This window comes from Salvia hispanica, chromosome 6 (assembly GCF_023119035.1).
Source record: "Salvia hispanica cultivar TCC Black 2014 chromosome 6, UniMelb_Shisp_WGS_1.0, whole genome shotgun sequence".
Classification (NCBI taxonomy): Eukaryota; Viridiplantae; Streptophyta; class Magnoliopsida; order Lamiales; family Lamiaceae; genus Salvia; species Salvia hispanica.
In genome coordinates this window covers 5,968,366-5,990,363 of record NC_062970.1, presented here as the reverse complement: position 1 = coordinate 5,990,363, position 21,998 = coordinate 5,968,366, and the positions used below count along the sequence as shown (strand labels likewise).

Genomic DNA, 21,998 nt, shown 5'->3' with positions numbered 1-21,998 from the left:
CTATATAGTCCAAAATTGCAAAAATGTACAGGTATATTGCATTTGAATTTGGCACGTGATTGGAGCTACTATATAGTCCAACAAAAATATTTGCTTTCTCCACAGAGTCATAGACTATAATATAAAAATTGCGATAGCGCGTAAGATCAATTCCACGGGAACTGTCAGCTAGAGTCATAGACTATAACAAATTATTTGTTATAATTTGAAGCAAACAAATTAAATTAAAATTAATGCTGCATTATTTTATTAAATTCTATATGTAAATTAGTTTTCAATGAATTTATCAATTTTGCACTGGATGAAATATTTTGGCTCTTATTTAATTTATACTACTTCTTTTTCTCATTAAAGATCATTTTTTGGAGAAAATATTAGAAGTAACAATAAGGAATTAAAGTATACACTGATTCAGTCATTATGTGTGTTTGGAGAGAGAAATATGATAAGAGAACTAATTATTAATTGGGCCGAAATTTCATGTATTGAAGCCCAAATACAATTTTCAGCAGTACCAAAGTTAAGATGTTCAAAGATTTCCAAACGAGTAAAGCCAAAATTGGTACCGTCCATTTTATTTTTTTGATCCTAAACTTTATCTTTTAAATTTTTTGGTCCTGTATATTTTGAATCGGATCACAATTGGTCCTCCGTTAATAATTCCATTAATATTTAACGGTCAACGATTTTAATCACAATTTTGACCGACTTAAGCAATTTTTAATTATTTAATCATCAAAATTATTATTATTTTTCAAATAAAATCATAAATTATTTATTCCAAATCACTTTCATCTTCTTCCTCCACTTTCATTAATGGGGGAGGGAGCGGAAGATTTTCACCGTGAACCCGTCACGCCGTCACTACCTCTCCGGCACGACGCCGCTCTGCCGCTGGGCCTCCTCTTTTATCTTATCCCCCACCGGCGCAAAAATCTGCGATGGCAGCCCAATCCGAATTGGGCGAACTGCTGGCCCGGAGCGGGGATGTCGTCGTTGGGACCCTGCGCTATGGCGGAGGAGGAGGATTCGACGGAGGAATCGGCGGCGGAGCGGAGGCCGAAGCCGAGCTTGTTGAGCCAGCTCATTCTGAGAGGAGAGGGTTTGAAGGTGTGGAATTTGTGAGGGGAAATGAAGGGTTTGAGATTGGGGAAGGAGAAAGGGGGTTTGAAGAGGGAGGAGAGTGGGGGTGTGGCTATGCTCATGGTGGCTGTAGCTGTCGTTTTTTTGAGCAGCATATTTTTGTGAAAATCTTCCACGGCCATTGATGAAAGTGGAGGAAGAAGATGAATGTGATTTGGAATAGATAATTTATGATTTTATTTAAAAAATAATTTTGATAATTAAATAATTAAAAATTGCTTAAGTTGGTCAAAATCGTGATTAAAATCGTTGACCGTTAAATATTAACGGAATTATTAACGGAGGACCAATTGTGATCCGATTTGAAATGTATAGGACCAAAAAATTCAAAAGATAAAGTTCAGGACCAAAATGATAAAGTGAACATATGTTCAGGACCAATTTTGGCCTTCACTCTTTTCAAATTGAAGATCATTCAGTTTTTAAATTAAGTGACATTATTCTTTGGGAGACAAGAATTTGTAAAATGATTTTTAATAAGTTAAACGGAAGAAATAAAATAATTAAAACAGAATAAATTAACTACTGCATTGAAAATGTTAATTTTGATAAAACATAAAATATACTGCACTTATGTAGGGGTGTTGAAATAAAGAATACTCCTACTATAAATCACTTATAAAGACAGGGAGTATTTTGCTCCAAAAATAATGCGTTAAATCACTTCATTTGGTTCAATATATCGGAATCAGTCGTATTCTAGCTATAGACAGAAAAGTCAATAAAGACAGCTAAAGCTAATATATTTTACCTTGCTCCTTCCATTTTCCAGAATAGTGAAAAGTCTGTTATGACCAAAAGTCAAACCAAAGACTAGAAAGACATGTCTGAATTTCGATGTCCAGAAACCACAATTCTTACAAAAATGTGTGTCACATGGGCTTCGTGTGAGAGAGGAATAGAGAGAGAGAGAGAGGTATATAGACAATACACCTAGATTTGTTAGACCAACTAATTGGGCCTGTTATAATAGTAGGCCGAGAAATTTTATGTATTGAAGCCCATATACAATGCTTAATGCTTTATGTTACTATCTCGTCCCAAGTTCAATGTCACATTTAGTGTGAGCACGAGTTTTAAAATTTATAAAAAAAAATTAATTGAATAAGTTAATTGATTATAGGTCCCACTTATATATATTAGTTTTATAATAAATGTGAGTAGAATTAGTTGGTGGAATATAGTGTCAACTTACTATTTATAATAAAAATAAAATGTGACTCTTATTATAGGACGGACTGAAATTGTAAAACGTGACACTTATTGTGGACGAAGGTATTAGTAAAGATGATCATATTTCTAGGGGTATTCAAAACAATATAAATCAACCAGAGAAACGGGAGTATATTACTCCAAAAATATTTAGTTAAATCACTAAATTGGGTTCAATATATTGGATCCAGTCTTAATCTATACTCCCTCCGTCCCAATAAATATGAAACGTTTGTTTTTCGGCACAAGATTTTATGTAGTGTTGTTTTGTGAGTTAAAGAAGAAATTGTTTTGTGAGTTAAAGAAAAGAGAGTAAAATAAGCGAGAGGAAAAAATAAAGATATAATTACTTTTATTTTAAGAAACATTTCATTTTAATGAGATGATAAAAAAAGGAAAATGTTTCATTCTAAAAAGGGAGTATTTATTAGCGATTGAGTTTGACAGGCAGATTTTCTTATGATAATTAAAGACGGAATAGTCAATTAAGACAGCCAAGACTTTTCCTGCTATCTTCATAATCATACCTAAAAGCAAGATAGTTGAAAAGTCTTTTTAAGAATTAAAATCAATATCTTTCCATTTTCTAAGTCAACCAAAGACTTGAAAGACTTATCACTTATCTATCTGCATCTCTCTGTCAAGAAACCACAATTGCAACAAAAATTTGCTCTAATTGGAAAAAAGAAAACAAGAAAAAATGGTAGAATCAGTTGCAAATGTGTTTCTCCAAAGCCTCGACGATTTGCTCGTCGAAGAAATCGAGCATTTGGTGGGCGCGAGCGATGAAGCAGAGCAAGCAAAGAAAGATCTTCGAAACATCCATTCATTGTTGATGAAAGCCGACAGCAGCAGACACGATTCTCCCACTCTAAAGGATCACATCACCCAACTAAAAAATCTTGCTTCCAAAGCTGAGAATGTTCTAGAAACATCCTATGCCGTGAAAGCCGCATTCAACCAAGAAGCCGATCATATGGAAAAGCTCCAAAGATACATTTGCGTATTGCGCGAGCTCTACAGCGTCGACAAGGTCAGGAGAGACACCCGGGACATAATATCCGGCCTCTCCTATCTCACCAACAGCCTAGTCATGGAGTTGGGACGTGAAACCGAAGCCTCATCGCTTTCGACTGCAATGTCTCTTGATCATCCTTTTGTGGGGATGGAGAAGGACATAGAGCTTTTACTCTCCATGATCAAGGATGAATCCACGAGGCAACGAGTGGTGAAGATATCCGGGATGAGCGGTCTTGGAAAGACGAGCCTTGCTAGAAGGATTTACAACCATGCTGACCTCCACTCTTATGTTCGAGCATGGGTGTGCATCCACCGAGACTTTCAGCCTAGGGCCGTCTTGGCCGAGATTTTGAAGCAACTTGATCCCAACTCGTATGGACACGATAGCAAGGAGGTTGATTATTTGGTACGACAAATTTACAAATTTGTGGAGAAGAGGAAGAGTCTGGTTGTGATCGATGATATTTGGAAAAACGATGGTTGGGAGATCATGAGGGAGGCTTTTCCGATTAATTGTAACGTGTTCCTCATCACTTGCTCTGAGAGTGTTGGTAGTGAAGAATGTGATCATCTTTACAAGCTGGGAGTTATGACAGAAGATGAAGGGTGGGAACTACTGAAGAGAATAGCACTTCCCCAAGATTTTGGTTCAGGTGAGTTTGTTTTTATGTCTCTTCTTTTGTGATTTCTTCTGTTTAGATCAAGTATGTGCATTTGCAGTTATATGTGATGACAACTCTAGACATAATTTATTAAGACTAGTGTATTTTCTCAGTTGACTAGTGTGTTTGCTGTATGATTATATAGTGGAAGAATGGGACTAATAGTAACAAATACATTAATCCAATTCTTTTTCACTGTGGCAGCTGAAACATTGGAAAATATTGGAAGAGAAATTGTGGTAAAATGTGGCCTGTTACCACTAGCAATTTCTGTCATTGGAGGAATTTTGCTCCACAAAAAAGGAGACATTTTGGCAGAATGGAAGAAGGTGAATATGAATTTGAATCGTGTAGAAGGTGTTGAAGAATACAAAAGAGTAAAACATGTGTTGGAGTTGAGCTATGATGCCTTGCCTTATTACTTGAAACCATGCTTCCTCTATTTAGCATGCTTCCCTGAGCATGAAGAGATTAAAACAGATAGATTGTATTTAATGTGGATGGCTGAAGGCTTCATTTCACACCACGATAAAGGCCCTAACGAGACTCTAAGAGACGTGGCCGAGAGATATCTAGCTGAACTTGCTACAAGGCATATGGTTCAAGTGCAGAAAGGAGATTCTCCACTTCACAAGTTTGATTCGTGCCAACTACATGAGTTGATGCTAGAGCTCTGCTCATCAAAGGTTGAAGAAGAAAAGCTCTTCAAACACATTGACACAACTTCAACAATTTTCAATCTGATAAGCAGAGTTAGATCCTTTATGCCTCTCAGTAAGGGTGGCCTTTCTTTCCAAAGAATTGGCTCCGAAGATAGGACGATTGGTTCTGAACAGACATTGCATAGTTCAAGGATACTTAAGTTTACGGGAGATAAGTTACCAAGCAAGGTGGGTAAACTAATCCTTTTGAGATACTTGAGTTTGATGGATTCCGGTGTGAGAGAGCTACCAAAGTTCGTATGCAACATGCCATACCTGCAGACTTTAGAACTGCGAGCATGGGGTGCTGTTCTTAGATTGCCAAATGTGTTATGGAAGATGAAAAGACTAAAGCATTTGTTTCTCCCAAGGGATATACAAGTGATTAAAGTAGAGAAACCAAGGCTAGGCTGGCTAGAAGTGACTGAAAGGGAGAAACTAAGACTAGATGGTCTAGACGAGCTGGAGACATTGCAACAAATCGACAGCAAGACTGTTCGGGTGAAAGACATCCTCAAACTGAACAGCCTAAAGGAAGTATTTGCTACAGTTCATGATATGGATAGCTTGTCAGCAATCATCCAGCAGAAGAGCATATCATCGTTGCATCTCGTTGTTAACCACTGTGATCTCAGCTCGGATGTTTTAAAGAACACGTTGATGTGTCCTTCATTAGTAAGCTTGGAATTGTACACGTGCAAAGTCGTTGGCGCTGGCTTCCCATGCTACGAGGAAGGGATGGCTGAGAATGTAGTCGATTTGAATATCCGGTATTGCAAGGTTGAGGGAGACTTGATGTTGGAGTTGGGCAAGTTTCCGCGGCTGCAGAGTCTGTGGCTGCAAGGGAGGGAGGTGGGGAGGATGGACCCAAGGTGATTTATGTTTATGTGCTAGTATTATTTTCTTCTGATGAATCCATGTACTATAATTGTATTTGAATGGGCCTCATCTTTTTGAGCCATTACTACTTCTTATCTAGCAGATAGCCACTGTTGAGCGAGCAGGCTATGTGCAAAGCTTGTATTGAAACCGGTAAAGATTGAGTTTGCTATTCGATTTGCACCATTTTGTACTATTTATATAAGTAAAACGCAACCTTTTCGGTTTGGCGTAACTACTTCACTTTTTGTAATTGCAATTGCAAACAACGCTACGAAAATACCAAATTAGCTTGGAAGAGACATTTTAGTGAAATTTGTACTCCCTCCAACCCATATTAAACAAGTTGTATTCCAGTTTGAGTCGTCACAAGTTACTCGAAATTTTTAATCATTTCTCTTTGTAATTGGACATAAAGCATTCAGTCGCATTTATTTTATTTTCAATTATACTCTTTATCTCTCCTATTTTTATTATCTCTATGTAACTCCCTATAAACATAAATTTCTTAAATTTTTATATTGGAAACCCTTAAGAAATGTGGAAAGGATGGAGTGGTATATTCACACCCAATCAACTTTTCCGCTCCAAACCGAATCACCAATTCGTTAAAAATTTGGAATGTCTGCACTCTGCGGTACACAGTGTACCACACAAAAAGAAATAAATAATGAAGGATACAATATTAATTACTTAAAAAATGAACGGCAACGAATTTCGCAGGCAACAATAAAATAAATTGAATAAAATAAAAATGGGCGGGCTGTGATTCCTCCACGTATTTTCCTGCTTGCTGATTTAACTACTCACACTTTCAGCAATTCACCTAAAAAACGCACAGCACACACTCAAATTTGCGCTTCATCACCTCTCCAATTCTCAATTTTCTTCCTCCTCGATTTGAGTTGCAGCTGTGAAAGGTTTCCGCCATGGACGCGGCTGCACAGCTCGCCCACTGCGGAATCGATCATCTCCATCGAGCCTCGCCGTATTCCTCCGCTGCCGCCTGGAATTGCAGGTCCAGAAATCACCGATTTTTCCCGAGGATTAGGCGGAATGCCGTCGTGAGAGCCGTCGCCACCGAGCCTAAGCCGTCGGATACCAAGCCGCCCAGTTCTGTTAATGGGACTGCTAAGCCGGCGCCCTTCAAGATGGTCAACGGCACATCAACTGTAGGTTTTTTATTTGGTAAAATTTGACCTTGCTGAGTGTTGAAAAAAAAATTGTTTTTTTTTTGGGTTTTAGTTTTTTTATTCTTGGTAAGAAGCTGTTTTGTGAAAAAAGTTATTGAATTATTGTTTAAATTTTGGTTCATGGAAAGGGCAGCGGCAGAATTGTGGTCGCCACATAAAATTCAAGAATGACAAGTTTTTGTGAGACTAAAATTTTGAAACTTATAAGTGAAGATTTTACTTTTCAAAATCTCAATATTCAAACAAATAGTTAGTGGGACAATTGATAGAGATTGAACTTGTTTATAAGTTCTTTCCTCTATTTCATATGCATTAGTCACTTAGAAACCAAAAAAAATGCTAAAATGGATGTGATTGATGCAATTCCTGCGACCTCTAGAGAAGTTATATGCAGATAATGCATTGAGGTGGTGATTAAAGCCATTGTTTGATTTGGAAATGGCAGCGGATGCAAGATGTTTCGCAGGAGATCAAAAGGGTGAGGGCGCAGATGGAGGAAAACGAGCAGTTGGCCAGTCTCATGAGAGGTCTTCGCGGCCAGAATCTGAAGGACTCTTTGTTTGCTGAGGATGATGTCAATCTCCGTCTAGTTGAGGTCTGTCGGATGAATTTCAAGTTTATTTTCATTGCCATGCTACGTCAGAATTATTCTCATAATTCTAAGTTGCTAAAATGAATGTTCAAATAAATAGATAAAAATATGAGAGATTAATTTCATGTAACTTGTTACTGATATTTCACAGAATGTTCTAAATTTTCACTGAAGCTATTCAAAATATATTCAAGGATTAATTTTGACCATATTGCTGGCAAAACTACTAGGTATAAACATTTATTTGTTGAAACTACTGGGTTAGAAGGCTTCATTTAGCATGTATATTGTACAGGGCTGCCGTTTTAATCAAGTGATTGAGCTTTTCAACTTCTTCAGGTTGACGAGAGTAGTGAATTTTTACCAATGGTGTATAATCCTGATACGATCGCTGCTTATTGGGGAAAAAGGCCACGAGCTGTTGCGACTCGTATTGTTCAGTTAACGTCTGTTGCTGGAGGCTTTCTCTCCCGTCTCCTCTGGGATCTAATAAACAATAAAATAAAGGAGGTAAGAAGACCCAGCCCCGTTTCTCATTTTCAGATTACGAAGAAAGTGCATTCTTTTCTTCTTCAAGAATACATGGAAAGATATTCATAACTTGATTGTCCTTCACAATATTCAAATGTGCTACACCAGAAACTATTTAAACTATTCTGATTTGCTTTCTCTTTCCACGCAGAATGAAGTCACCCGAGCTATTGAATTGAGGGAAATTGTTACATCTTTGGGTCCAGCATACATAAAACTTGGACAAGCATTGAGCATCCGACCTGATATATTATCACCTACTGCTATGACTGAACTACAGAAACTTTGTGATAAGGTGACATTTTATACTTGAGTTTCATTAAATATAGCCCCATCTGTTCTAATTGTGATACAGCTAGTTTATTTGGAAAGTTGTGCAAAGGTTGGATTCTCAGTTCACTAATTCAGAAATTTCATCCTCTGTTCTTATACCAGTAACAAATATATATTGCTGTGTTTTATATTTACTAGTTTACAGGGTTCTGATATTTTTTAGCTGTGATTTGAGTTTAACTTCTCCTTTGCATCAATTATTTGAAAGATGCGTGTTCGTCAAGTTAAAGTGTATTTCAAATGCTCAAAACTCTACCTTAGCTTGCTTTATGAAAGTGACTGATATTCAAGAGAGAATATTTAGCTAGTGTTATTTCTTTTTTTCCATTCTTCAGTAACCAACCAACCAACCAACCAACCAACTAATCCATTGTGTTTATAGGTCCCATCCTTTCCAGATGACATGGCAATGGCTCTTATTGAAGAAGAGCTCGGAGAGCCGTGGTATAATATCTACTCCGAGCTTTCTCCTTCTCCTATTGCTGCTGGTAATCTCAAAGGATTTGAGCCGTTATTACTGATTTAGGTTCTGATTGTCTTGCTATGTTTGAATAACTGATAGTCTTATGATTTCTCTTCTTCTGGAAATCATTTGCAGCCTCTCTTGGCCAAGTCTACAAGGGCCGGCTAAAAGAAAATGGGGATCTTGTTGCTGTTAAGGTGCAGAGGCCTTTTGTTCTGGAGACTGTAACAATTGATCTGTTCATCATAAGAAACTTGGGTCTTTTTCTTCGAAAATTCCCTCAGGTACTAATTATACTTTTTGCTGTTCTTATATTACCTTGAAATGGATAGTTGAGTCATACCACAATTTCTTTCAGGTCTCCGTGGATGTCGTGGGATTAGTTGACGAGTGGGCTGCTCGTTTCTTTGAAGAGCTGGATTACATTAACGAGGGGGAGAATGGAACTATATTTGCTGAAATGATGAGGAAGGACCTTCCTCAGGTGATTTTTCTGCAATAGTTCAATTTTTTGGTGTAGCAAATGACATGACTATCCAACAATAGAGGAATTTGCTTGGTGATTTCCACTTCTCTAATGGCGTTATGCTTTATAGGTAGTTGTGCCAAAAACATACACTAAATACACAGCAAGGAAGGTTCTTACAACCCAGTGGATAGATGGGGAGAAGCTGTCACAAAGTACTGAAAGTGATGTCGGAGAGCTGGTAAATGTTGGAGTTATATGCTACCTCAAGCAGGTAATTTTTGTTTTAACTGTTCATAGTCTACCTTCACATGCATCTAGAAATGGGCAGAAATTATGTTATATACTCCATCTATTAGCGATTTCCATAGATGTACAACTATAAACTCATCTAGAAATATCTCCTCGTGTTAGTATCTACTGATGAAGAGTTGAATACAATATACATGGTCTGTTCAATTAACTCTCTTATGAGGATCTAATAAGGATGTATCAAATTGGCTATTTAACCTTTCTCATTTTAATTTGGATCTGCAGTTGCTTGACACCGGTTTTTTCCATGCTGATCCACATCCGGGAAATCTAATCCGAACTCCTGATGGGAAGCTGGCAATACTGGATTTTGGTATGTGCATGCTTTATGTAGGAGGAAATATACATTTCATAGGATAGCTTCTAACAACGTGCATAAACATAGACAATTTAACTTATACATTGCAGACTCTTTTAGTTCTTCTGATATCATATCTTTCTGATTAAAATATTCTTCAACAGCTCGACACTTTGTAGTCTATTCACCAAGATATTATCTCATATCCTATGTGTAAAAATTTATTTTTATGCACTTTATGGACTGGCATCAAAAATTGCAGGCTTGGTCACTAAATTAACAGATGATCAGAAATTTGGGATGATTGAAGCTATTGCCCATCTAATCCATCGAGATTATGGCGCTATTGTAAAAGATTTTGTCAAACTTGGCTTTATTCCAGATGGGGTTAATTTAGATCCCATTCTGCCTGTGCTGGCCAAAGTTTTCGATCAGGCACTTGAGGGTGGGGGAGCCAAAAATATCAACTTCCAAGAATTAGCATCAGATTTAGCACAGATAACATTTGATTACCCTTTTAGAATACCACCTTACTTTGCACTTATAATTAGAGCAATCGGGGTGCTGGAGGGAATAGCTTTGGTGGGCAATCCCGAGTTTGCCATCGTTGATGAAGCTTATCCATATATTGCACAGGTACAGATCTTCAACAGCCTGAAATATGCTATTACTATGATGCACTGTCCATAATTAACTTGGACTATTAGACTGGTAAATAGTTTGTGAAGCTGTCAACTCTTACAAACATTTGCAATTTTATGCTACATATATTGTTCTGAACTAAAATAGATTAACAGATTTTACTTCGTCCTGTGAATTTTTAGAGGCTACTGACTGATGAATCCCCAAGATTGAGATCGGCTCTACGCTACACAATATATGGAAAATCTGGAGTCTTTGATGCCGAAAGATTTATAGATGTGATGCAAGCTTTTGAGAATTTCATAGATGCTGCAAAGAGCGGAGGTGGGGAAGATTTGAATGGAGGAATGGCAGAACTTGGATTTCTACAACCTCAAACAAGTAGTTTGTTTCCTGCTTTTAGGGGCAGTGCTTCTCAAACACAGCCGATCCAAACAAGAGCAGCCTTGGGATTTTTACTATCTGATAAAGGGAACTTTTTCCGAGAGTTTTTGCTAGACGAGGTAACATTTAGTTTTAAGGCACAAGACATTAGTAACCTGGTTCTTACGATTTAATTCTTCAACCTCAGAAATTTATAGATTAATATTTATAAATAGATTTATGCTTATTCCAGTAATGTTAATGGTATCTTCTAATAACAGATTGTGAAGGGTATTGATGCAATTTCAAGGGAACAGCTGGTGCAGATAATGGCTTTTCTTGGCATTAGAAATGTAACCCCGGTTTTTAGCTTGGTTCCTTCTCTGGGGCCTTTCCGGACTGCTGCACTTCTTCCCACAATAACCGAGGAAGACAAAGTGATACTGAACAACGTTCAGAAAGTTGTTGAATTCTTAGCTGCCGGAACTGCAGCCTCATCCACGCAGGTAAACGTTATCTAACGACATATCCTCCTTGACTGCTGCTTTCCAGAGCTAGTGATACTAATATTTAAAGAATTACATGATCAAACGAGCTAAATTGTCCAATCCATCAATAATGAAGTTATATTAATTCAAAAGTACAACACCCTCTATCCGTGTCTAAATCTATGGCAAAACTACTCACTCAACATTATTATGTGTCTTCTGTAGGGTATAAATGTTCCGCAAGTGGTCCAAGAGCTACTCCCGGTATTGCCAGGACTCTCCGCAAAAGTGTTACCTGAGTTGCTCAGCAGGCTGTCGTCACGGATACTAGCTCGTGTAGTCCGTGACACACTCTTGTAATCGCAAAACAATGTATTCACATTCAATTGCAGACAGATATAATACACACAGTAGTATCCCTTTCCAACGGCTCATAGATTATTCAGATTCATAAGGAATGTAGATTTCTGTATGTATAGTCAACTTCAAAGAAGAAGAAAAAATGTATATTTACTCACCAGAATATAATACAAAAGCTCACATTATTTCCTCACTTCTCTGTTGATTCTATCTTGTACTCTCTCTTGAAGCAATGAGCTTGTTTAGTAAAAATGTCCGACATGTACCCGTTGCTGCTGCTCGTTTTTATCAGTCTGCGATGAACTGCAGCGAACAACGACGTGATGCCAAGGTATTTTCCTCGACCTCGTCGTCTAAATAATCATATGTATTCGCGCATTTTGAACAAGTCACGAACTAGGACGATCAGAGGGCTCTAGATTCAGCTTTGCCAAATACATCTCAAAGAGGCAAACATAATGCTCGAAGCTCGGCTCTATGCCATATCGTTCCACCATGTAGTATAAGTATGTACGGACCGTGTCAACTTCGCCTGTCTGCACGGAGGCACTGAGAACTCCAGCAAACGTTATGGCATCTGGTTGAACATTCCTCCTCTCCATCTCTTCGAAAACGGCAATGGCTTCTTCAACCTGCCCGTGAACCCCTAGGCTCGAGATCATTGTGTTCCATGTTGCCACGCTCTTACTCTCCATCTCCATGAACACGCGCTTGGCATACTCCAAACTTCCGCATTTACTATACATGTCGATGAGAGCCGTCCCTAGAAACACCCCAATCTCGAACCCGTTCTTGATAGCGTATTCGTGCACCCAACGACCCAGTTTGAGGTTCTCCAGCTCGGCCGAGGCCGTCAGAAGGGCAACCAACGTGTACTCGTTGGGGCTGACGTTATCACGCTGCATCTCCGTGTAGAGCTTGAACGCCATCTCCGGTTCGTCACTCTTGGCGTAGCCGTTGATCATCGCCGTCCAAGAAACCACATTTCTCGTCGGCATTTTGTCAAACACCTTCTGAGCAATATCCATTCTCGCGTTGAGGACAAGCCCTGCGATTACAGTTGTCCAGGAAACAACGCTTCTGTGCCGCATTTTGTCGAACACCTTGAGCGCATCATCGACAGCCCCACATTTCATATACAAATCTATCAAAACGTTATCCAAATATACATCTCCAAGAAACCCAGATTTAACAGCAACCGCATAAACCTCCCTCGCCTTGTCGACGGAGGAAATCGCGAGGCACGCTTTCATAACAAACGGGAACGTGAATTTATCCACAGCAACGCCTCGGAAAATCATCAAATTATAAAATTGAATAGCTCGATGCGGGCAATCGTTGAGGGTGTACGTTCTGATGAGCATATTCCAAACGAAAGTGGAGGGATTATCGACGTGTTGGAACACTAGAGCTGCGTAATCCAGCTCCCGGTAGGAAGAGCAGAGGCGAATCAATCTGGCGACGATTACTTGGTTGTGGTGGAGGGTGGTGCGGATGATTTTGGCGTGGATTTGCTTCATCTGCTTGAAATTGGCGCATTTTTGGAGCAATAGGAGGGCTACTTGAGGAGAGAAAATTGACCTCGGCGTTGGCTGGAAGGTTCTTGCCGGTAAAACATCAAGAGTTCTCAGTGAATAGCATGGGTTCATTGAATCAATGTGGTTTTAGGAACGAAGAAGCCGTGACAAATGGGTGGGAGAATAGAATTCTCATATAAATATGCTGCAATTAAATGCGAAGAATTCTCACAAAATAATGAATTTTAACTGTAAAATGAAATAATGATGGTTGGAGTAGTACTACAAAATATGAGTATAAGAATGACATTTGCTAAATATTTCTTATTGGAATATTGATACATGATATCATAGAATTTTTCAAAATGTTCGTTTTCTATGTGAACTTTGAAATTGACAAATAATATCACAAAATTTATCCTGAGTTTGGTACTCCACTAATGAAAAAATTCTGGCTATATCAATAAAAACTATCTTCAAAGAATGAAAAACTTGAAACTCTCGAAGTTGTTGTCAAGAAATTACGATAAAAAATTCGTAAAATAAAATTATTTGCCTTAATTTTTTTATTGGTGGGAAATAACAAACTCAGGATAGAGTTCGTGATATTATTTGTCAATTTCAAAGTTCGTGGGAAAACCCCGACTTTTTGAAAATTCCATGATGTATTAGGTGTCAATATCCCTTTCTTATTTGATTCAAATCTGATGTGCAAAACCAATTTTAAAATTTGTAAAGTTAAAATAAAATATAAATGCATTTTGATAAATTTTAATTGTATAATTTATAATTTATTATACTCCAACCGTCCCTGAAAATTTGTCAATTATTTTTATTTTCGTCCGTCCCTAAAATTAGTCATTTTTCACTTTTACCATTTTTTGTAGTGGACTTCATATTCCACATGTCACTAATTTTTTCAATCCACTTTCTATTATATTTTTTAAAACCCGTGCCGGGTCAAATGGTAATAAAATTATAAGGGACGGAGGGAGTATTTATTTATAATAAATTTGATTTTTATACTATTAGTAGTACTAATAAAAATCTAATGCATATATTACTAAAGAATTTACACTAGGCCTATAGGGGCCAGTGTATTAAATTTGGGGCGGAACGGGTGTGGATTATTCGGATCAACCCGCAAATGAGATGATGGCTATGGCATCCACATCGTCCATCTGTATACACATATAGCAACCTTCATTGACGCACTCTTCGTATAATTCCTTCCTTTCTGCACAATAAATTACACAAATCACACCGGATTGTCAGCTATCTTTCCTTCGTAACATCAATTAATTGATTTGCCCCATGTCATTTTACATAATCTACTCCATTTTCTTTGTTAAATCCTCATTTCTCAACTACTCTCGTCGTCCGATCTGACCCAAATTTGGTGCTTCCTTATAATTCTTACACGGAACCTGATTTCGTGAGCTTTAACACAACCCCTTGAATCAAGGTAATGCGATTTTTATGTAGTTTACTGTGGATTTTCAGTTTTTTTTTTTTTTTTACTTAAATTGTTCTGATCCGTGCTTGCTTTCCTTATAGTAATTGGATATCTATTAATCCATGTTACTGTAATGATTATATACTGTTTTTATGCGATTTGTGAATGGTTCTGATTTTTGTTGATTAAATTCATTGAAGTACTGCGGAATATTGGGATTATGAAAAACATGCTAAAAATTGGGGCTTTCTGGGAATGCCGTATTGTATTGCATCGTTGAACTTGGGTTAGGCTTGGGCTGGTATTCGATTCCTTCTTTCTGGTGCTGATTTGATATGGGGGGATTTGGGCTGCTCTAGAAGAAATAGCAGATGTAATTGATGTTAGGGAGATTTATAGTAGTAATTGTTAAAATCTCTGTGGACATGATACGATGAAGTTATATGCATTTTCAAGTCGAATCTCTCATAGTTGATGCTGCATTGGAGTCTTGAATAATGAATAAACTAGATATTATACTGGTTATAGGATCTGAATTGAAGCTACCTCCTACATGGATGATTCTCCACTTCTGTGGGCTTAAATGTTCTTTTGTGCAGTAATGAGTTTATGCAGACCTTTTCAACTCGATAATATATGTTGCTAGGTTTAAAAATGATTTATAGTTTCGATGTTTGTTATGTATTTTCTTCTAGACATTTGAAAACGAGGGCAGACTGATATACTTTTTAGAAGCAGATGCAAGTTTATACAAGACAAACAATTTAAGGGAGACGAGCTTTTATTCTTCCTAAATGGTCAATTGAACAATGAAAAGGCATCTCTGGAGTTGCTTGGCTTAAGTCGTTGCCACTTCCTTCCTTTATCAAACATTCTTTATTTTTTCTTGACTCTTCCCATGAAACAAATGAGTGATGAATTTGGAGAGTAATGATGTTTGTGAAGACTAAATTCTGGAAGAAGTATCTTCAGCCTCCTCTGCTAATAACATTTCAAAAAAGCATTGCTTGGTTTAGTGGACTAGGTTTTGGTACCTTTCCTTTATTCACCTTACTAGAAATAATTCCTTTCTTGGTGATCAGGTAACTAAAGCCCCAACCTTCTTCAGATTCTGGTTTCACTGCCTATTCCTTCCTTTCTTTCATGGATGCACTAGGTTTTCTTTGATTCAAAGGAATTTCTTCTTCTTTGTTCTTTATTTATATATATGGAGCAGATGTCTGAATTTGGTTCATCTCTATGTGCATGTCTGTTGATATGATAAAAGTTAGTAAAATCAATAAACCACGCGACTTAGTAGTGGGTCACTATAGCTGAGAAACCTTTAAGTGGATCGATTTTGCAGCTAGCCAAAGCACAAAAGAGTAAATGAAAAGGTGATCATAGATCCATTCGAAGTCTTCAAGCTGGCTAGATTTTGTGATTAAATAATGGTGACGTAGTTCTAGCTCCTTGTATTTCATCTAGCTATATTTGAGGTTTTGGTTTTTGGAAAATTCTTGCAGGAATCTATAAATTTTGACTAATGAAATATTGAAATATGTGCTGTGTTTGTTTTGTTTAGAATTAGAGGTTCAAGAGTTATTTAGTTTCATGTTTTATTCTTCGACAGGCAGTGGTGCATTTGGTTTTATTGGAATAGTGGAACTTTGGATGATTGAGTTGGCTTTGCTAGTACCATAGCATACTTAGTTCCAGAACTTCCAGTACACCCTTAGACATGTCGGCTGTTGATATATCCAAATATGAACATAGTCCTGTCCATAAGGCCATCATTTTGAAGGATTATGCTGGTCTCAGGAGAATTATTGCAGGCCTTCCCAAACTTGCTGAACCATCTGAGATACATACAGAATCAGTTTCAATAGCAGAAGAAGCTAAGGCTGAGGCCATAGCTGCTGTGATTGATCGACGTGATGTCCCTAGCCGAGAAACTCCACTTCATTTGGCTGTTAAATATCGTGATGAGATTGCGACGGAGATGCTTATGCTTGCTGGTGCAGATTGGAGCTTGCAGAATGATCAGGGTTGGAGTGCATTACAGGAAGCAGTCTGTAATAGAGAAGAAGGGATTGCGAGAATCATAGTCAGGCATTACCAGCCACTGGCCTGGGCGAAATGGTGCAGAAGGCTGCCTCGGTTGATTGGGACAATGCGAAGGATGAGAGATTTTTATATGGAAATCACATTTCATTTTGAGAGCTCAGTTATCCCTTTCATATCAAGAATTGCCCCTTCTGATACTTACAAAATTTGGAAGAGGGGTGCAAATTTAAGGGCTGATATGACTTTGGCTGGCTTTGATGGTTTCAGAATACAACGATCTGATCAGAGTATTCTTTTCCTTGGTGATGGCTCTGAGGATGGTCAAGTTCCTCCAGGTTCACTATGCATGATTTCACACAAAGACAAAGAGGTAATGAATGCTTTGGATGGTGCTGGTGCTCCAGCAACCGATGCAGAAGTGCAGCAAGAAGTTACTGCAATGTCTCAGACCAATATATTCAGGCCTGGAATTGATGTGACTCAAGCAGTTCTTTTACCTCAAACAACATGGAGGAGAGTAGAGAAAACAGAAATGGTGGGACCCTGGAAAGCTAAAGTTTATGATATGCACAATGTGGTTGTTAGTATCAAATCAAGAAAGGTGCCTGGGGCCATGACAGATGACGAGTTATTTAGTTCTTCTGGCAATGAGAATGAAACAGAGAATGAGCTTGATGATGTCTTGACAGAGGAAGAAAGAAGGCAACTTGAGGTTGCTCTTAAGATGGACTCATCAGATTTGGGCAACGAAAATGGTGATGACATCATACCACACCGTCATAGTTGTTATGACCACAGGGATATATCCATCGAGGACATAGACAGTTGTAGGAATGGAGAAGTTAAGCAAGAAAAGAAAGGATGGTTCAATGGATGGAGGAGAAGGGAAAATAAGCCGGTCGATGAGAAAAAAGTTGCTCCCCCTAGAAGCTCTTTGTCTGTGGAAGATAAAGTTAGTGATTTTCTAGAGGACTCTCCTAGAAGTCAAAATAGGACAGGTAGGCACTCTGTCGAAGTGGTCGTGAAACGGGATGATCATCGGAGAGGAAAAGACTCTAAAGCTTCTTCATCTACAAGTACTGACAGTGGAACTCGAAGAAAGGATGCAACTCGGGAAAATGAGTATAAAAAAGGTTTAAGGCCCGTTCTTTGGCTTTCTCCAGATTTTCCATTACGAACTGAAGAACTCTTGCCACTGCTCGACATTTTAGCTAACAAGGTCAAAGCTATAAGACGATTAAGGGAGTTATTCACTACAAAACTACCAAAGGGGACCTTTCCTGTGAAGGTATGGTTCTTCCACAAGATCTTCCTTGAAATGATAGATATGCTTTATTGCATTCCCATTCATTTTTAACTAATATTATTTAGTATGATCCTTTTTGCTTATCTGTGTCATCTCTAATCTTCTACATTGAGGTTCTGTAAATGAATAAGTGAAGATGGCTGGTTTAGAAGAGTGTTGTTAGCATATTAGCCTTCTGTCTATTATGTGTTTGTTGCACGATCAATCTTTTTTTAACATTACCAAACAGCTTTTGGTTTTGGCTTTGCTATTATTCATGGCTTGGGATTTCAGCCTTACGATTTACCCAAAGCATGGTCGACTATATGATTACAGCAAGACACTGTTGATTTCCGGTATGATGGGAACTAAAGTCCCTCACGACATGCAAATGCTGACATGTACTATAAATTCTTAAAAAAATTAGATTCACTTGAGAAACCTAATTAGGCTTTGAGAGCTTTACTTTAGATGAATTTTGTGAAGCTCATCTTATATTATTTTGCTGTGGTACACATATGAGAACATGAACTTCTACACTTGAATTCTTTACTCTTCGGTTCAGATCTACAGGACAGCTTAATGAGGCATTTAGTAACTGTTGATTCTCTATCATGTCCTCTTCACTTTTTCTCTTTTTAACTAATTGCTGCTTATTTTCAGGTTGCTATTCCAGTAGTTCCTACTGTAAGAGTCATAGTTACATTTACAAAGTTTGAAGAGTTGCAGCCACTAGATGAGTTTTCAACTCCCCCTTCAAGTCCAACTGGTGTTGGCAAGGAGAGCCCTATGGCGCAATCTTCAAGTTCGTCTTGGTTCCAGTGGATAAAATCTCCATATCAACGGCCCAGTTCTTCTGCTGGTGGGTCTAGCAGCAGGATTGATAATCTTCAAGATCCATTTGCAATTCCTTCCGAGTATTCATGGATCACCGCTGAAGCAAAGAAGAAAAAGATGCAGGAAAGGAGCAAATCTAAGAAATCAAAAATTCCAAAGTAGTCTTCTTGACAATATCGCTCTGGGATAGATCATCTTGCTGAAAGTCCAGTTCAGTTACTTAGACGAACAACAGATTGCATTGCATCGGGGTAAGAATATCATCGTTGGTTGTTTTAATAGTTTGACTCTGTTATATCATTGTGGGGGGTTTATAGAAGTATGAATCTGTGATTCTTGTAACCATAAAGACCGATGTTTCATGTTTGGGCGGACAGTCTACCATTCTCATTTGGCACGACTTTTCGATCCATGAACATTTCAGTTGAGCATCTTTACTAACAGATTGAAGGATATTGTATATTCGTTGAGTCTATCACTATCATTTCTTAATTGTTTCCTTGCAGTTTGAGAAATCAGTGCTGTAATTGCTCTGTTTTTATTTAAAGAAAGTGAACAGCAGATTGTCGTTATTTGTTTCAGTGGGATTTCTGTTTTCTATTTTAGTTGGTAGTTGATAATTAAGATCGGTAACACAATTTTTTAAGCTTCAAATTTTAGTGAGAAATGAATTAGAGTATGATTTTGTAAACATATTAGTTTTGTGGTAAATAGTATCAAATTTATAAATATATTCGACGGTACAAAACATTGTTAGGACAGAATATCTGAACTGAATTTTACATTTTGGTGGAATTAATTTAGAAATTCAGGACTTGAGAATTTTATACCTTCATTGGATGGAACATTTACATGATTTTCCTACTCCTGCTAGCTCTCCTTCTTCGCTGTTAAATATGCATTATAAAAATGTTAGTGATCATAATGCTTATATTCTATTAACGAAAACAAAATTATCCAACAAGATCGAGTACTCAAATCTATATTTTTTTTCGTAGCAATAATAATTTATCAATTACAAGATCGGTGTTTTGAAGTTGTCAATCATAAATCTTGACATAAGTGACGATTGATGCTAATAATTGCTACTACTTTATGGGAGATTTTCACTGTAGTTTATACGTGTTGGTAATTAATTGAATATCCCTTTAATTCGTAAAAGTTATTGTGATAATGTAAAATATGTTGCTATTGTATATTCATAAATATGTAATGATTTTTTATGAGGTAAACATAAATATGTAATGATAAATGATAATATTGGCGAATTCTCACTTCATATTTTGACCTCATTATAATATCTTAAATTCCAAAAAATAATACTACTACTCATTTGAGAAATGTAAATATGAATCCTTACATGAAATTACATTGTTGGCAAAATCTATATATTAAAACTAATGAAAATTCAAACATCTAAAACAACTCGAAAATATCATTCTAATTAATATACCAATCACATATATCGAATCAAAAAAGAAAACTCGAAAGATCCTACTATATAGTTTGCTAATTAAAATTCCAAATAGTTATATTTTTACCCAATGTTCCATCTTTACACACCCCGATATTTTCAAATAAAATCGAGCTAAATGTACAAAATCATAATATTGTAATCTGATTCGTTTTGATTATTGAAATTATTAAATCATATAAGTAAACTGAAGTCTCAATTTTTTTTTTTAAAAAAATACCTTGGTTCAAATTCTTGAACATGAGCAATGTCTTTGCCATGTGCATCAGACCAGCTAACTTTCCTGAATTCCACCATTGATGCAGATTTCTTGAGATTGCTCTTAAGAGGATGAGCTTCAACTTCAACACCTTTCGATGACTCCATGAATCCTTTCTCTCTACTTCTTCTTCTTCCTCCTCCTCTTCCTCCACCAACATTATAAGCCTCTTTTCGACCGGTCTCGTCTTCCTTGCTGTCGGAGTTTCTTGATGGCACATAACATGAGCACACTAGAGAGCTGCACCTATTATGCGCCGGCGCCGCCAGGATCCAAGATTCTTCTTTTTTTAGACTAAAATTTTATGTGGCCTTGGTCATGGTTTTGATGAAGAGGGATATGTGAATTGAAGTTTTAAAGGGCTCTTGATGCATCTTCTATGTATATAACATGCATGGTTTTGCTTCATAATAAAGATATATAGTGGGTTTGGTTGTTTATTTACCTAGACTTTGTGGTGGATGAATCCATTCATCATTGGAGTGAAGTATATTTGCAAGGGAATGTGAAAGTTAGCTTAGATAGATAATAATACCACATGCTAGCTATTTCTTATTGCTTGAAATGAAAATTTCGAACATCCAATATTCTTGATAATTTGTTACATTTTTGTTTGATTTATATCACAACTCACAAGTGTGAGATTTGACAAATGTCAATAATAAGAATAAATATAGTTAATCACACAGATATTTATCAAGGAAGTTTGGATCATTTGATTATGAGTTTATTTAATTACATGATGGACAGTGTATTAAAATCAATCATCTGCTTTCCAATTTATATTCTTGGTGAACTTGGCGGGTATATAAAGTCTACTTAATGTGTTAAAGGGCTCATCTAATTATATCCAAATAAAACCTATGGCTCTTTTAATAATTTTATCATAACAAAATCCATATAAAGTTACTTTCCCATTCAACTATATCTTAACTGATATTTTAAGATTATTCTTGAATGACTTGTTCGAAATTCTTAGTTTACATGCTACTTTAATAGATATACATATATATATATTGTTTGGTTATATTTCTTCAAAAAATCGAGATCATATTAATACTACTAAAATAACAAGTCATTAATCTATTTAAGTATATGCATATATAGTGCGATAATTGAACTATATAGAAAACAGAATATGAACCGCGAAGAAAATCATGGTATAGTGGAAAATAAAAATAGATGGGACTTTTAAAGTGAAAGGATATCTGATTTTAGATTGAGTAATAACACACACTCATGCACCTAAGTACTCATGCCTTGCGTCCACTATCATTTGTTTTCTCTTCCTTTTTGCTATTCACTCATTAATGAGGTGAATTTGGTAAAAGCAACCGATTATATATAAAATAACAGATAACACACATAAAATATAGAGGATATATTTTAGCATGCAATAAAGGTCATACTGTTATTACTTTATCTTTTCAAAGAGGAGCAATTTCTAAATTCACATGCCCTACCGA

The 21,998-nt window shown here is 37.0% G+C and overlaps 4 protein-coding genes across 4 annotated transcripts; 3 read left to right on the top strand and 1 right to left on the bottom strand.

The window, feature by feature from the left end:
• Positions 1–2,985: 2,985 nt before the first annotated feature.
• LOC125194556 (probable disease resistance protein RF45) lies at positions 2,986–5,614 on the top strand. The gene is made up of 2 exons (XM_048092814.1): positions 2,986–4,028; positions 4,242–5,614. Exons 1-2 carry the CDS (start codon positions 3,056–3,058, stop codon positions 5,612–5,614), a joined length of 2,346 nt encoding a protein of 781 aa, XP_047948771.1. The 5' UTR covers positions 2,986–3,055.
• An 823-nt stretch (positions 5,615–6,437) lies between these two features.
• Positions 6,438–11,851, top strand: LOC125193960 (uncharacterized protein sll0005). Its single transcript, XM_048091931.1, has 13 exons — positions 6,438–6,789; positions 7,256–7,405; positions 7,742–7,912; positions 8,085–8,228; positions 8,649–8,754; positions 8,865–9,013; positions 9,088–9,213; positions 9,326–9,469; positions 9,733–9,820; positions 10,068–10,441; positions 10,630–10,950; positions 11,092–11,316; positions 11,524–11,851. Exons 1-13 carry the CDS (start codon positions 6,547–6,549, stop codon positions 11,656–11,658), a joined length of 2,376 nt encoding a protein of 791 aa, XP_047947888.1. The 5' UTR covers positions 6,438–6,546; the 3' UTR covers positions 11,659–11,851.
• Positions 11,744–13,385, bottom strand: LOC125193961 (pentatricopeptide repeat-containing protein At3g26630, chloroplastic). Its single transcript, XM_048091932.1, has one exon. The coding sequence runs from the start codon at positions 13,305–13,307 to the stop codon at positions 12,048–12,050; it is 1,260 nt and encodes a 419-aa protein (XP_047947889.1). The 5' UTR covers positions 13,308–13,385; the 3' UTR covers positions 11,744–12,047.
• Positions 13,386–14,331: 946 nt separating this feature from the next.
• On the top strand, positions 14,332–19,380 carry LOC125194474 (ankyrin repeat domain-containing protein 13C). The gene is made up of 3 exons (XM_048092712.1): positions 14,332–14,640; positions 16,244–17,965; positions 18,626–19,380. The coding sequence occupies exons 2-3, from the start codon at positions 16,352–16,354 to the stop codon at positions 18,959–18,961; spliced, it is 1,950 nt and encodes a 649-aa protein (XP_047948669.1). The 5' UTR covers positions 14,332–14,640; positions 16,244–16,351; the 3' UTR covers positions 18,962–19,380.
• The last annotated feature ends 2,618 nt before the right edge of the window (positions 19,381–21,998 follow it).

Bases quoted from the DNA above. Each gene is read 5' to 3' on its own strand.
- LOC125194556 (XM_048092814.1), top strand. From the start codon at position 3,056: ATGGTAGAATCAGTTGCAAATGTGTTTCTCCAAAGCCTCGACGATTTG. The intron at 4,029-4,241 runs GTGAGTTTGTTT...TCACTGTGGCAG, and splicing joins TCCCCAAGATTTTGGTTCAG to CTGAAACATTGGAAAATATT.
- LOC125193960 (XM_048091931.1), top strand. From the start codon at position 6,547: ATGGACGCGGCTGCACAGCTCGCCCACTGCGGAATCGATCATCTCCAT. The intron at 7,406-7,741 runs GTCTGTCGGATG...CAACTTCTTCAG, and splicing joins TCAATCTCCGTCTAGTTGAG to GTTGACGAGAGTAGTGAATT. The intron at 8,229-8,648 runs GTGACATTTTAT...TTGTGTTTATAG, and splicing joins TACAGAAACTTTGTGATAAG to GTCCCATCCTTTCCAGATGA.
- LOC125193961 (XM_048091932.1), bottom strand. From the start codon at position 13,307: ATGAACCCATGCTATTCACTGAGAACTCTTGATGTTTTACCGGCAAGA.
- LOC125194474 (XM_048092712.1), top strand. From the start codon at position 16,352: ATGTCGGCTGTTGATATATCCAAATATGAACATAGTCCTGTCCATAAG. The intron at 17,966-18,625 runs GTATGGTTCTTC...GCTTATTTTCAG, and splicing joins AGGGGACCTTTCCTGTGAAG to GTTGCTATTCCAGTAGTTCC.